The 16,682-nt window shown below is 45.3% G+C and overlaps 1 protein-coding gene across 2 annotated transcripts in view; it reads right to left on the bottom strand.

Moving 5' to 3' along the window:
* HELZ2 (helicase with zinc finger 2) overlaps positions 1 to 12,071 on the bottom strand; it is a 163,974-nt gene extending 151,903 nt beyond the window's left edge. Inside the window, exons 1-2 of one of the 2 annotated variants that reach the window (XM_086932742.1) lie at positions 11,888 to 12,071; positions 3,813 to 5,022 (exon numbers count right to left, since the gene is read on the bottom strand). In XM_086932742.1, the coding sequence (XP_086788868.1) occupies positions 3,813 to 4,810 (998 nt within the window). In that variant the 5' untranslated portion in view covers positions 4,811 to 5,022; positions 11,888 to 12,071. Of the gene's footprint in view, positions 1 to 3,812; positions 5,023 to 11,879 lie in introns of both variants that reach the window. The other variant, XM_086932741.1, reaches the window with a different exon arrangement.
* Positions 12,072 to 16,682: the final 4,611 nt, after the last annotated feature.

Below are 16,682 nucleotides of genomic sequence, written 5' to 3' on the forward strand. Positions count from 1 at the left end.
TCCATCACCGTTATTTAGCTCACTGCACCATCCCAGCTCAGAACCTGGCTATATGCAAATCAGTCTGTCCCCGGAAGCTTGTTTCCTTCCCAGTGTAAGAATTGGCTTGGTAGTTTGGTTTGCCGTGTTCCCATCATGCACTGGGACAGGAACAGACTAATTTGCATATAGCCAGGTTCTGAACTGGGATGGTGCAGTGAGCTAAAAAACGGTGTTGGATCTAGCCCTGATCTCTTGACTGGGTGAGAGTATTCTGCTTAATTCAGAGACTCTGTCGTTCACCACCCCTTGTTGTTAAATATTTTGTCCCCCAAAGTGGAGCATGTAGCCGCTACTGTGCTTCAGTTCCATTTTGTTTGCGGTGGGAACATTGAACGTTGGAAAGCAAGGACGTTCAGAAAGCACAGGACAATCTCTCGCTCAGGAGACGTGTTCGCTCAATAATAACACACGGCAAAGTCACCCTCGCAGAGCTTGGGCGCACCATGCCATCTCCGTTCCCAGCAGCTCGCGCCTGAGGTACTCTGAGGGGAACCGCAGGCCTCAGTGACCGTCACGCTGCAGAAGACGGCACTTGAGGCTCAGAAGCACGGAGTCAACGTCAGCCGCGGCAAGGTGTCATCTTTGCGGCATTGATTAACGTTGAGTAGCAGCTCCTGTTAGGAAGCCTGAATGCGCCCTGGATTCGAAGTGCTTCATATACAAAAACATATTCCCTGATCATTAGTCGGGAGATGTTTTATTGTGCCTCGCGTTGGCTGGGATGCCATCATGCTGCCAGGGAGACGCGCCAACTGTGAGCCCTGAGTTTAAAGGCGCATGATGTAGCCAACATCATCACATCAGGTCTCAAAACTTAACATGATGTCCACAACATGGGTGGCGAACTGGTTTTAATCCCAGCCCCCTCCACAGGATAAAAAATTTATAAAAAGAAGAAGAATGGAACAAGCGCTCGCCACGACAGAGTTCTCTATTTCTGCCGTCCCACTTGGATGGACTTGGCCTGACTTCCTGCTGGCGTAAAAGGTTTATTATCTTCTTTATGGGGCCATCTGTTTCGCCCCATAAAGATAACAAACCTTTCACGCCAGCAGGAAGTCAGGTCAGTCAGTCAGTCCAAGTGGGATGGCAGAAATAGAGAAAACTGTACATCACATACCATTTAGCATGAACGGTGACACCGGCCAATGGGAAAGAGGGGAGGGGTGGGGATTAAAGCCCGCTAGTGAAAGCTCCTCAATCTCATTAAATCTCGCCAGCGAGACTGCGCATGCGCAGCCAACGAAGGCGAAACCTAAAAACTCAGTGAAGAATTGTTGCCCAGGAGGTGGCCTCTTGTTTATTAACTGAAATTGAAACCTCATTATGGACCAGTGCACCCGAGGATCACTACTTCGATTGAGGACTCAATTTCCCACATAGAGAAGGCTCTAAATGCCTGGGTCAAACTTAAATTACACTAGCATAATTACCAGAATATTATCCAATATGTGAAATTCCCTAAATTGAGCCTTTATGCGACTTAGTGTAGTTACGCAAAGTTTGCAGTAAATATTTACGGTAAACGTGCAGTTCACTATAAAAAAATCCACAAAAGCACTGGAAGAACAGAATGCAAATGGCGGATTGTGGAGCATAGGTTCAAATGCGTCCTTGTGCCAAAAGTGGACGTTAAGGAGCATGTCACCCTTAAATACAGCACATATTTACGGATTTACATTTCACAAAATCACATTATTTTGCCATAATTTCAAGGAATTACAACAAAGTAAATTGCACACATTTCACACACCCTTGCTCACTACCCTGGGAGTAAAGTTCGGAAAGATCTGTACTTGACCTGGTTTACAGATCCACAGTGAGACAGGACATCAGTGGCAAACCACCTCAGCCATCACCTAGGTGCTCAGTAGCTCCTTTCTGTCCAGTGGCAGAAATGGGCCAACAATATGCATTGTGAAGGTAATTTATTGTGAATTTGGAGAGACGGTGGAGCTGTAAGTAGATAAGTGGCTGAAGCATGGGGAAAGAGGGAGCTTACAAAAGTGGTCAGCTGAAGAGTCGGTTGTGTGAGTCTGTGAGGGTGTTGAATGCACATAGTGGAGTAGAATTACTACAAAAGCCTTAACCAGCGGCTTCACCCAAGCCTTGCCAAAGACTTCAACCAACCCAACCTCTCTTAGATTAGTGAGTTCCTTTTTAAGGTTTGGCTTGACAGTGCAACAATCCACAAGATGTAGTGATCCCAATTCTGAAAATATACATTTGGGCTTTTGCTCCACCCATTTAAGAATTATTTTTTCACCTCAAAACATTTGGTGTATAATTCCGCCATTCCCAAAGTGCTTACACTGGAATTAATGCACTATTTTACATTTGAAAAGTATGATTAATCATCATGCTTTTTGTTACATTCAATTTCTTGTCGCCTATAAGTATTCAATACAGATAGCAATCCTTTCTTGCTACCTTTCCCCAAAGTTGGCAAAGAAGACATTAATATAATAAACAGTATTTTCGATGCACCGCATGCAAAAAAAATTAGTGAATGCCTTTGTTTATTTGCATTGACACGCATGGACACATTAAGGCCAGACCAAATGCATTTTCCATGGTTTGCTATGAACAGAGTATTCAAAAGGATTGTCACTGAAGAACATTCAAGAAAGTCGAGCAGTTGCTGCTCAAAACAAACATATTGAAGATCAGCAAACAGCAGTCAGTTTCAAATACTCGATTTCTGCAAATCCACCATTTATGACCCCATAGTTTGTAGGCATCATATAACTGCACAAACTAATTGGGAAAGTAAAGAAAGGTCATTCATAAACCATAAGAATTGGCATCACAACAGATTAGGTACATAAATGAAAACAAATTAAAAAGTGAAAGTGGGCACAGGGAAAGGATGTGGTAAGATATATCTATATGAAGGCAAAATGGCAGTTGGTTAAGTTTGAGATGCCATATTTGCAAAAGATTATAGATACTGGAAATGGTCCAATAGCTGAAGTCCAAAATAGCACATCCAGTCTGAGTGTTGCTTTAGAACAATTCGAACCTTGGTTTAAACGAAGAAAAAAGGCCATACGTATAGATTACAGACTGTAAACATCTACGTTAAACTTGCATCCAGTCAAGAATTTTATGAACCGAACTGTGTACTAATAGGTTGGTTGGTAAAAATTCTATTTCAGTGTGGGTCATAATATACAACTCAGGACTTGTAACTTTGATGTTTTTTGCAATCGGATTAAAGTCGCCAAATATTGATATATCACATGCCCATTTGGTATTTAGAAGGGACACCCAAATCATTCCTCTTCCAGATACTAACACAATATGTGGTCGCAATCCCATTTTAGGAGTCGGTGAAAGTTTTCAAAGGGAGTGTTTACGGAAGTAAAAACACTGTACACATCTGGCTCATGTGCTTAGAGGGAATGGGCTCAGTATGAGAGGATGCATTTAATGCAGCAGTGCATCTCAAGAATAGCAGGTGGCAATCCGGGGGGGTGGGGGGGAGAAAACAAGCTTATCAGGACCACCACTGGAAAACAGTATAAAGCACCCAATGGCAATTCTGGGGGCATGCATAGAGTTCTAAATGGGCCAGACGGTCCTCACCCCTTCTACAAAACATAGGAATGATCTGAAAACCCATTTCAAGGTATGCAGTTAGTTTCAGACCAAGTCATTCTCGACAGCCTACTCCTAGGAAAAGTGTTTAATGGGTAACAACATTTCAATTAATCATTATAAGTTGTTAACAAACAGTAATATAGAGGTTTTATTCTCTACTACCTCACCTTTGACAGAGTGCAAAGCTGATCTTCCCACATGGGGGACTTCGGTACTCCCACACGGTCAGCGTGTCATCGGACATCATCTGTGTGTGCTCCAGTGATGCACAGTGGCGCTCAAAATTCTCCTGGGAGTCAGCAGTCACCAAACACACGCGACAGTAGAACACAGACTCCTCCAGTACCTCCAACTCACCAGTCAGTGGGTTTCTCAGTGGTGGCGCCAACAAATCAGAACGTGCCATCTTTCCTTGCCGCTCTGCCTCCCAGATCATCATCTCCACCTCACTGTGTGCATAGTTGCATCGCTTGGCACCATGCCTGCAGGGCAGTCCACGCAGGATGAACCGACAGGGCTGCAGGTGCCGCAAGGCAGGCACAGGGCGAATCTCGCGGTAATGTGTCTTGCGATCCTCCTCAGTAAGGACATGTACCAACAGACACTCAGAAACAGAATGGCTTTGGCAAACCCCAACAAGTGGCCAGGGAGAGATTCTGGGGGGTTTGTAGTAAAAGCAAGTTTCACAAATCTCCTGGAATTGACCTCCATACTCCTGCAGAATTTCCAAACCGGTTGTAAGGATACTCTTTGTGGGTAAGGATGCTTGCATAGTCTTTTGTTGCGGATGCAGAAGCCTTAAACGCAGGTCATTGCGGTGCAAGTTTAGATCTTTCTCAAGGGTCCACACCAAAACCTCCTCTTTACTCCAGGCAAACGTACATCTATTTCTGTGTCTTTCACAGCCTAAGCCAGCCCGGTAGTACCAGCAGACTATATACTTGACTGGGATGGGGTAATCCGGCCTCCGGCGGATTTCCCGCCATTGGGCAGTTCTGGAGCCCTTCTTCTGGCCTAGGAGGGTCAAAGCAGTGCATTTGTGGTTCCAGGGCCGCAAGACGAAGGTGCTCTCATCCTGTCTCACGCTACACACGGAGCAAACCAGTCGCAGTTCCAACTGACTCTGAAGTGTTTCCAGTGAGCCCAGTCCATTGCAATAGGCCATTGCACACCCAATAAAATATAAAGAGTTGATAAAAAACTTTCTAAAAACCTACAGCTGCAAAATTCTGAAGGAGACAGTCAGACTAGTCCAGTAGCACAGATGTTTAGACTAGTCCTGAGGAAAGTGACCGAATGAAGGAGCCACATCAGCAAAGTCATACCACTCCGAAGTCAGCCGTCTCAGGATTGACCAATAAAATTCACTCTGGAAACCTGGAACACAGAAAATAATAGTTATACATAAAACATTGAAATTACAGATTACACATGCCCACCAGTGACAAGATTTGGTCCATAGCTACAGCTGGAGAATATGGTATGGCAGCCCAACCACCTTACAGGAAAATCAGACAAAGAATCCCTAGACTAAAGCAGTCAGACCGCATGTAAGACTCAATTGAGTCAATAAGTTGAATATTAAAAGAAACGTGTGTGTTAAATCTCCATAACTTTCCTATAGGCAAGTTTGTTATGTTATTGACATTTTGGTTGTTGAACGTCTCTCCGCTTATTTTTTTGGTCTCACCTACAGATACCCATGGCTGTCTGTTAAAGACCTTTTGTTGCCAATACATTAAAACATATGTATGGTGTGCTTTCGTAAACTCCTTTGCTGTTCATTGGGGGAGTTTGTCTAGCTCATTTCAGTTTTTTGCTTGATGGCTTTCTTTCTATATTTCAGCCTCTGGAGCATGTTTTCTTTACAATGTTTCCAACTGAAGTCGCATGTATAGTTTCACAGGCAACATCATGGAACTATTTTTGTATTGGACTTTTAAAAGTCCAGGAGAAAGTATATTTTCTTTGCTGTATTCCTCGTTACTTCCCATTCACAGTCCATTTAAAAAAATACACCTTTTTGCCGAAGGCCTGCCAGCTGCATGCATACTGTTACAGAGAAACTTACATTCACCTACCAACAGTGGATTAAACTTGCAATCCATTGTAAAATTGGCATCAGTGCTTTGAGACAGACATACCAGTGGCATTCTTGGTATGCGTTTTCTTGAGCAAACTCAATTCAAATTAGGATAAAGGAATTTTCTCAAAAGTTAATCCTTTCCAAAAGGATCGCAGTTGCATGCACGTGTTGTGACATCACAAAGAATGCAGAACCACTGCCGTTTGTCATATATTGTTTTGCTTCTGTCGAATTGGACAAGCACCGGCAAAACCAATAGCTCACTTCTTGTTTTGAAAAAGGTGCAACAGATTGGCTTTGCCAATGCTCGCTTATTGTCCTCATCTACAATGCTCACATACTTTCATTTTTAAAATGAAAATGTATTCTGCGGCTGGTGAGGCTTCCCCAGTCCTCCTCCACCCTAAGCTACTGTTCCGCATCCAATCTCTCTCGTTTATATAACTATCCCTTCCCTCCTTTGTGCGGTGGTCTAAAAGACCATTTTTTCACCTGTTTGCCCCAAATAAAACCCACCTGTAAATAAATATACTGTTGGTTTGCGGTGCTCCACAGGAGGGGACAGAGTACACTGGGCGAGGCTATGACCCAGCATGTAGGTGTTATTTGTACTAACCACTGCTTTCCACCTTAGGTTTCCACCTTAGCTTAGTAAATAAGGCGCCATTCTTTTTTATGTCGGGCTTTAATCTGTTCACTTGGCATAAGACTGCAGCATATAGTATTGCCTAGTGTCCAAAATTCGGTCCACCCATCTCATTGCTGGTGCCCCACTCCAACCATACCTCACACTCTTTCCCCACAGACAGTCAGAACCCACAAAGAGGCATGATCATCTCACTCAATAATCTACGTGAGGTTCAGCACAAAACGCCCCGAGGAACTTCTCATCACCCCTATTCCAACTACCCCAAGTCAACTCAAGTCACCCCATGCTTCACTGGGTCAGTCAGCCCTAGAGGGTGGAACTCCTGTTCCTTCCTTCTTGTCCACCAAAAGCATGAAGCCTGGACAGAGCATCAATGCTTGTGCGGGATGTCCTTACTGCACCATCATCCCCTTGGCTGGTGGTGGTAATCAATGGAGGAACCACTCCAAAAATTGCGAATTCCCTGCGTCCATCTGAATTCAAATATGGCAAAGTAATTCCACTTACTTATAAAAGATTTTTTTTTAATACCTAAGAAGTTCCAGTGTCAAATATCATTTTACCATTTTGTTTGAAAAGTTTACAGCAGTGTTTTTAATCAGCAAGAGCGTTCCGATAGTTTGTTATTTTAACTAAATAACTTTGTTGCCTTGCAGTCACAGAAGGAGAAAATTGTGTTTGGGGACACTTTGCGATTATAACTTTGGAAAGGGACTCTCCTGCATGTTTTAATGGGGCGTCCACCCCTGCCCTCCATGCTACAAAAGTAGCCAGTTTCGGTGAATCTTTTATTTTGAGCCTTTGTCTGTGCTGCTCTAGTTTGTAAGAGAACACCAAGTGAACCATTCCATTCTGAGGGAGACTACGGTTCTCTTGTCTTTAAAACTCATTTTTATTGACATTACGAATACATACAATTGCACAGTATTAGGTCAAGTGACAAGGTGTTAGAATACACAAGCATACAAATGACCAATACAAATATACTCCGGCTATGAGCGACACTGCAATAATTGCCAAGACCGATAAAAAATGTGTTTATATTTGAATCCGATATATCCAGCGAGGTGAGATCGGAGTTGTAGTTTGTGAAATATAAATAGTGCTGAAACATTTAAACTATTCAGTTAAAAAAAAGTCCTACAAATAAAATAAAGCAAATTAAGGGGTATACTGAGGGCCATTTCCTTGGTCATCTTTGTTCACTTATGCTCGCTTAGATAAGACAGGGGGGGGGGGGCGCATGCTTGTGTCGAGAGCACAGCAAGCTCCGAACGGATCTCGGCTGGAAGGGTTCAAATCAGAAACAGCGAATTAGAGGCAATGCATAACTGAGGAACTGGGTCAGTTCGATGTGTCCTACCTAGAAGGGAGGAGGAACAAATCTGAACAACATTGGCAATGCATCCATTTAGCCTATATAATGAATGAAGAGCTGTTTTCATCAGCTCCCCGACAAATAACACGGGGAAGATGATGTAGCGCAAGGGCCAGAGTTGCTGACTTGAGGGCTGGGAATCCCGGGTTCGAGTCTCCCCGGCACCGGGCAACATCCTGCGACTAAGGAAATCACTTAATCTCTCCAGGTGATAAATTGTTATATAAATATGCTGCAATGGTAAAAGGTAAAACGTTACTAACTAATAGTTCTGCCAAAGCGAATGTTGACAGTTTTTCAGGCACAGGAGAATCAATAAGAGAAACACACGAGGAACAAGCATTGGTAAATGCAGGAATATGGTACAGCCAATAGAAATGGGGTAAGTGGCACACACATGAACCAATGAGAAGCCAGGAAAGAAAGGATGTCCCTTTTAAGTTTATATTAAAAAACAATAGGTTTCGCAAGCCAGCGCAAGCAAAACTTAAAAACAGAAGGAGTGTGAAAAGGCCTTCCACCGTGAGAGAACATTTACACCAGGCCTACCAGTATGCATCAGGGTAGCAAAGGATATTAGCTGGAAGAGGCAGTGATGGAAGAACCAGCATATTCCACAAATAACCACAGACCTCTAGTTAACCCACTTAAAACTGTGAAGTAGTAGATTAGCATGAAGTACTTTTCTCATCTTAATACAACATACCATTTGGACCCTGACTGGGTATTGTATGCTTTATTGAGTACTGGGTCCCTAACTCTACACACCTCTCAGAGTTAGCATTGCATTGCTCTGCTTCACTACCCTCAGGAATGAGCACCCTAGGGGGTGACCTGGTGCTCACTTTTCGTTCCATTAGTAGGAGCAACTCCAAGCCACCAGTAGTTCTTGGGTTGCAAATGACAGTATGAGGTAAGTCGCCTCTGTGTGCTGGTTAGCCCACAAAAAAGTTTCCACAATGACTACTTGTAGATGAGATTGGCACAACTGTGTGGTGTTTGTGTCATGTACAAAGCGCATTTGAATAGATGATGAAAGCGGGCTGAGTTATCAGAGGTGAGTTGGATATGTGTGGTAAAGACTGCCAAGTATGGACTACAGGGATGTGTCAGTTTTGGATTGGACCAGCGAGAGTAGCAAAAGAAGAACTCGTTTCTTTCAAAAAACAGTTAACAAGTTAGGGTGAAGGGTGGTGCCTACTGAGCAGGAATACAATTAACTACAACACGACTGACGGACTGCTTGAATTCATCTCAGCCACTGATGAATGTCCTGGCTGCATTTCAGGCCATCATTTTTCTGGCCACCATACCACAGTAGACAGAGGCCTGCATTATGCAAATGGATCCTGACCCTGCTCCTCACACTCTGAACTGCCACAGTATTCAAGCTAGTCCTAACTGAGGACACCTAAGTAGGTTGAGACCAGTTTCGGGTTGCTTGTATTTCTGAACAGAGGGGGCCGGACAGGCAGTTCAGGCTTGACTGTTCCTATTAGAGCAGAACCAAGCCCGATTTACTTTCTGGTGGGTCTCCGTATAGTGTGGCATAGTGAGCAAAAAGTGTCTGGAATGTGGCACTGAGTGATCACCAGTAGTAGAGTTTAATGCAGCATTCCTTCCATCACCTTGTTTTTTCTGGGAACAAAGTAGTCAGCCTTTCTTTCTTGCCCTGTGCGAGAACAGCTTAAAGACCGGGAATGCAATCTTGACATTTACACATCCATATAGTTAGAGCATTGTGCCAGGTGCAGTACCGACTGCAGATCATCTGTAGTGCTAAGTGTGTTGTTCTAAATGGCAAAGTTAAGCCCAGACATGGGTCTCGACTTCCCTGTGACTCAGAGATGAAGTGACACCTCACTCTGACAGCAGCCCAGAAAGTAGGCACCTCTAATCTGGTTTGCGATACTACCATTATTTGTATTATTACGACGGCCCATGAATGGCACAGCAGAGAAATATTTGGGAGTGTTCAGTGGTTTCGAAAAGGGATGAAACGGAAAGGCAACTACAAACAAACAAGTAACCTTTTAAATTTGCAGTGCCCATCCCTCTAACATAATATGTAGAACAAGTCAGACAGGATTACGGTATTAAAAACACTGGAGAACTATCCGGAGTCCTGTGGAGAATCTTAAAACCCTAAAAGTGACACCACAACAGAATCAGTCCGCAGAAAGGAAGAGTGCGAACGGGCAATGAGCTGAGGAACGAACCGTGTGGCATCGCCAGCGTAGAAACTCGTAATAATACCTGAATTATTATCAGAGGTGTGTGGCAGTGCAGTCAATAAGTTGCATTACTTTAATCATTAAAAGCGTGTTGCAGGTACAAAGTGGAAGCCTTCTAAAGCAATGGTTTCCAAACTTTTTAGAACCAAGACCCACTTTTTAGAACAAACTTGTGTGACACACCTACCTATAATGGATATGAGGAAAGCGATTTTTTAATGTAAATAAAACATTGTGAGGTAGCGCAATGTTATCTACAGACGGCACGTTTTGCATTGAAATGCCCACTAAATTTGCACAGGGAGTTGTACTGATAAAACAATGCAGCACTTCTACAAGTGTGAGGCATCATTGAAGTGTAGGTGCTATATAATAGTAGGATTAAAGTACCACCTGCGGTACATTATAACGATATTGCAAGTCGCACAGGGGTTCTATAACCATTAGAGGTAAGAGGCCTTCGGTCTCCTTCCCTTTCAGGTTTTTGGAACTCAGAGGTGATTTGCAATATCCTTATATTGTACACCAGGGGATATTTATCCCACATAATATTTGATCACACCGTCATCTTTCCCACAAAACACAAACTCTTGGAGCGTAGCCCTTTAATATGAAACAGTGTGCATGTTTGCAAACAAAGAATATAAATAAAACCTCTAGTGCAAAATTCAAAACATCAAAAACCTGTTAGATAATTGTTGCAAACAGATATCAGAAAAACGTCAATACAAACAGTAGCTCGGAACATGTAGAAACATACAGAAATATTCTGACTTCTCTAACTAAAGAGTGGAAAAAATAAACATTCTCTCTTTGCTGGTAACTAAGTTATTAAAATATGGATAACAGAATCCCATGTATTATATCCACAAATACAAATTGGCAACTGGATTACAGGGACGTTTTTCACCAAGGGTTTTACTGAGTGACATTAAAATAGACAACATGAGCGAAGCTCATTATCTATTAATGTTACTCAAAACCTCGAAGTAAAAAACGTCCCCATAATTCACTTTTCACGGGCAGAGGAGTATTTGGGGGAAGCCATACAAAACATGGTCTCTTATGTATCCCTGTCCAAAAGGGGAAAAAAAGAAAACTCTTACCTGCCCTCCGTGACCAAGCTCCACACCCTTATATCTCTCTCCCCCCCCCCCCCCTGCTTTACTTTCTGCTTTCAGTCAAAGTAGACAAGCAGAACTGTGGGGACAGGCTCTCAGGGAGGCCTGTCAGCCTGTATGACACCACAACAGTGGGTAAAGCATACATGGCAAGATTTTAGAACAGCAAAGTGGGAGATTTTGGAAACTAAATGGAGGGGGAGTGTATTTTCCTTATCTACTCCTATTTAAGTATTGGCAATTTCAGGCAAGAAACAGTTAACATAAATAAAACTCCAGCCTGCATAGGGTCTATTGGCATGTATGGCAACGAGTTTTACTATCAACTGTTGCTGTGTCATAGCAGGGAGTTGTGAGATTTAGAAACTGAAATAAACTAGAGGTTCTCTATAAGAACCATGCATAAGAAAACAAAGTGTGAATGAAAGCATGGTCGGTAATAAAGCTTTATTTATAGAAGTCAGGTACCTATAAAGTGGAGACCTATCACAATTAAAACAGTAAAGCTCTAATTATTAATACAAGTGTGCGATGGGGCAAAGGGGGGGGGGCAGATCTGCAGGGGGACACTGTGCTAATAAGGGTGTATGGTCAGGAGGGGCAATAGTTAGGGGCTGTCTAAGGAAGGGGGGGTTGGGAGCCAGTGGTAAGAATACAACTTCAGCATCAGGTGCAAAGAATGAAAGGGGGTAGGTACTCTAGTAAGAGCTGCACCGGGGGACGTGGCTCTCTTCTCCACATGCCTTTGCCTCTGTTTCCCAGTTACCTCTGTACCTCCGCTCCCGCGTGTGGGGCTGTCCCTGCTCTGCTCTCCCGGCCTCGGATCCTCCTGGTTGCTCCGCCGCCTCAGTCTCTCGCAGCTCCTGTGCTCCGGTCTCTCCCGCTCTTCATTTATACCAGTGGCTCCCTCCTCCTTCTGCCGGGAGCAGTTTCGTTTCTGCCGCTTTTGAAAGTTCCCAGGCAGCAGCTCCAGGAAGTTACATCAGAGCGCGAGAGCCGGGCCCGGCAACACGGGGAGGCGGCCTCCCGGAGCCGAGGCCTACCCCCGAAGGCCGGCCCCCAGAGGCCTAACCCGGCCCCCAGAGGCCTAGCCCGGCCTCCTGCGACCCACGCCCGGCCCCCTCTGACCCACGCCCGGCCCCCTCCGACCCACGCCCGGCCCTCCCACCTGTCCTTGAAGACCAGCCTCCGAGCCGCCACCACCACCCCCCTCCTTTCCACAGACCGTACGAAGCGCCAACCACAGCCCGGCCGAGGCCCATAATCCAAGCCGCATGTCGTAGAGGCCCGGCCTCCGAGCCAAAGCCAGCCCGGCCCAGCCGCTGAGGCCCCATCCCTGCTGCCGCCCCTCCTTGGAGCGGGCCCTGCCTCCCGTTCTCATCCACGCGGCTCCCGCGGCAGAAGATGGCCGCAGGCTACCTGAGCACGCGCTCCGAGAGGAGGCGCGGTCACTAACTTGCCAACTCTGCCGATTTATAATGTGCTTTCAGACACCCCCACCCTCAAGAACTGACCACCTGCATTTTTTTTATCTGAAAGGGAGAGGATCATCACTTCTTTGTCTTTTTCAACTAGAGAGTTATTTATTAATATTTTATTATTTATGCAATTTTATATAGCGCGGACTTTACCCGAAGGTGTCAGAGCGCTTCACAGAAGGACCAATAATGATATACAGGCACAAAATACAAATGCAAACAATAAGTTACATGGAACAAAAGTGACATTAGTGAGCAACCAAAATACATGAGGTAGCAATCGGTGCATTACAGGAGAAAAAAGTGAAATGGGTGCAGGTTACAAAAATGTACAAAATACAAGTAGAAGTATAATACTGCAATAAAAGGCAGACACTCCATCACAAGAACAAACGTTACGTAGGCAATGGAGGCACTTGTGCAAGTATTCAAAACAAACAAAATGTGTGAGGTAGCAAACAGTGTGTTACAAAACAAAAGTGACGTGTGCAAGTTCCAAAAGGGTACCATACACAGGTATTGGGATATTACTAAACATTTAAACTACCAGAACACACTGGGGAGGAAGACCATAATCCTGGCCAAAAGACTTTCCAGTAATGGGAGGTATTCCTTCAAACGAAGGCAAGGGTGTGAGTTAGACTTGGAGGTGTCTTTGGAGGAGGAGAACCTTAAGGTCCGGTTTGAAGGCCTGAGAGGAGGAGGAGGTAGTCCGGAGCTGAGGCGGGAGTGAGTTCCAGATTCTCACTGCGTTGCCTGAAAAGGATTGGGCCATTGATCTTTCCTTCTTGAAAGTGGGGGGTTCAAGCAGAAGATTTTCCGCATTCCGAGATGGTCTAGAGCCTCCAGAGAGTTTCAGTTTATTCGACAGGTAGCGAGGAGAGGAGGAGTGCAAGGCTTTGTGAGTGATACAGGCAGTCTTGTAGATAGCTCTAGCCTCGATGGGAAGCCAACGCAGGGAGGATAGCAGCAGTGTGATTAGCCCCATAGATGAAACGGGCTGCTGAGTGTAGGACCGATTTCACGGGGGATAGGTGGGATTTGGAGAGGCCAGTAAGAAGAGAATTGCAGTAGTCCAGTCTGGAGAGGACCGGCGATTGCACCAGAGTTTTAAGGTCATGCTCAGGAAAAAAGCGACGAATTCCCCAAAGAAGTCGCAGTTGGTATCGTGCAGACTTTGCAATGGAATTGATGTGAGGGATTAGATTGAGATTCTTGTCGAGTAAGACACCAAGGGATTTTGCGCTTTCAACAATGATATGCTTATTGTTGAGTAGATTTGTCTGATCCATCCAAGATTGAACCGGGGGAGGGGCAGGTGAGGAGAGGAGGAGGAATTCAGTTTTGGAGGGATTCAGAATCAGTTGATGAGTTGACATCCAGTTTTGAATGGAGTCGAGAGTTGAGCTAAGGATAGTGAGATCGTGGGTGGAGGCAACTTTGAGGTAGATTTGAGTGTCATCTGCGTAGAGGTGATAGTTGATCCCAGATTTACTTAGGAGATTTCCCAGGGGTTCTAGTTAGAGGTTGAACAAAGTAGGTGCAAGTATAGAGCCTTGAGGAACCCCTTGACCTACCGCCAGAGGAGATGAAAGGCTGTTCACTATTTTGATCATTTGAGATCTATCTGAGAGGAAGGAAGCAAACAATTTAAGCACATTACCCTCCATGCCCATTCTCTGTTGCAGAGTGTTGAGGAGAGTGTCGTGGTTGACAGTGTCAAAGGCTGCAGAGAGGTCAAGGAGAATAAGGAGACAGGACCCCCCCGAGTCGAGTATCCTCAGCGCGTCATCAATCACTTGCAATAGGGCTGTTTCAGTGCTGCAGTTTTGGATGAAGCCGGACTGACATTTGTCAAGAAGATCATTGTCCCTGATATAACAAGAGAGTTGTTTCGCTACACATCTTTCTGTGATCTTCGCAAGAAAGGGAAGGTTAGTGATGGGGCGGTAGTTATTGAGGTCATTCGCATCAGCAGAGGGTTTTTTAAGCAGAGGGTGACCTGCCCTGTTTTGAAGGAGACAGGAAGGGAGCCTTGGCAGAGGGAGAGGTTGACCAGAGTGGTCCAATAGGACAGAGAATGGGAATAGAAGTCGATAGCAATGGCACTAGGGATGGGGTCAAGAGAGTGGTTGGAGGGCTTTGTTTGGAGGATGCATTTGAGGAGGGCATCTTCAGAGATGAGGTCAAAGTTCTGCCAAACGGCTAAGCATTTGCGCTCCTCAGTAGGGGTAGGGTGAGCTACCTGAGGCACGAGGGATTTCACTTTTTCGTCAAAGAATAGAGCAAAGTCCGTTGCTTTCTTGGTAGAGTCCTCCAGCTTGGAGGTTGGGGGAGAGTGGTTAGGAATCTTGATGAGATCGAATAGTTTTTTGGGTCTATTTTTGGCAGAGTCAAGGAGGGTTCTGAAGTGCGACACTTTCCCAAGGAAGATGTTCTTATGGTATTTGGATCTTGCACAACGAAGCGTGGCTAAGTTATCGGTGGAGGGTGCTTGCCTCCATTGTTTCTCCAGGTATCTTAGCTGCTTCCTTTCTTCAGAGAGGGATTTGTTGTACCATGGTGCTGAAGGAGTGGGCCTAACCTTTTTGCTTTGGAGAGGAGCGACCTTATTGATTTCAACTGCAAGAACTGTGAGGCATTGGGAGGTGAGTACGTCAACATCTAGGTTCGGGTCTAGCTTTGGAAGTGATAACAAGGATGATTCACAGAAGGAACCAATGTCAATATTTTTAACATCACAGAACCAAGAGGTAGCCCTCTTAGGTTGGCCAAGAGTTATAGAGTGTGAAAGGTGAAGAGAGAATGGGATGAGGAGGTGGTCAGACCAGTCAACATGAATAGGGGTATTGATAGAAAGCCTGTCTGCTTTGGAGATAACAAGGTCCAGGATTGAGCCCTTAGAGTGTGTTGATCGTTTGCATAGAGGAGGGTGGCAAGCGAGCTCGCAGAGGAGTCTTGCGGTGAGCCCCAATGGAGATTGAAGTCCCCCACAAAGGTCTGATTGTCACTTTCCGAGTATTGGTCGCTGATGAAGTCAGTGAGTTCTTCCAAAAACGAAGGGTCGCTACCCGGTGGACGGTAAATGACATGGAATCTGAGGGGTGAGCGATGGTGCAATTGGAGCTCAAGAGAAAGGCCTTCGAAAGTGCGGAAAGAGCTAAAAGGAAGAGCCTTCAGTTGAAGGGAGTTTCTAAAGATGACTGCAACACCACCCCCAACGCCGTCGGTTCTGTCTTTCTTGAGTATAGAATAGCCTGTGGGTAGTAGGAGATCAAAGATAGCGTGTGAGGTGTCGTTGAACCAGGTCTCTGTGAGGAAGAGCATGTCAACCTTGTGAAGGGTGATGGTATCGGAGATTTGAAGTTTATGTCTTACTGCTGATCTGCAATTGTGGAGCAGACAGCGCAGCTCTGTCAAGACTGTTTTGGTGATGGGGGTACTTGGGCTCTGCAGGGTGATTGGGATGTTGTACTTATACAGGGGTGCTCGGAAGGGTTTAGGTGGAAACTTTGTTCTGACAGAGGAGATGGTCGGAATAGAGTAGACAATAGGGTAATCGGGAGGTGCAGGTTGAATAAGGGTGGCATTCGAAGGCTTGTGTGAGATAACCATGTTTGCCGATGAGGGGTTGGGCTTAGTTATAGTGGGGTGAGGGAGCAAGGAGCAACTCGTGGGATGGTGCGGGTTATCCACAGGAATGGGGGTGAATGGAAAGGAGGGAAACTTGGAGCTTAAAAGTGAGATGGCACTTACAAGCTGGGAAATCAAGGTGATCAGGGAGTCTAGCTTATTTTCCAGGGAGAATAGGGTAAAGCACGGGTTGTTGGGTGGTTGTAGGGAGGCAGGAGGGGGTGGCATTGGAGGGGGAGGGCAGGGAGGGGTTGCGGTGGAGTAGGGGTGTAGGGGTGTAGGGTTCAAAAGTGGGGAAAGGTGGAAGTTGAGAGTTGGAGTAGGGTTCAATAGTGGGGAAAGGTGGAGGTTGAGAGTAGGAGTAGGTGCGTCAGAGACGGAGGGGGAGTTGTCTATGTTGGAGTTGCAGGAAGGAAAGGAATTAAGGACAGATTTAGGAGAAGATCGGTACGGATCCG

Source organism: Lissotriton vulgaris, chromosome 7, assembly GCF_964263255.1.
Source record: "Lissotriton vulgaris chromosome 7, aLisVul1.2, whole genome shotgun sequence".
In the NCBI taxonomy this organism is placed as follows: domain Eukaryota; kingdom Metazoa; phylum Chordata; class Amphibia; order Caudata; family Salamandridae; genus Lissotriton; species Lissotriton vulgaris.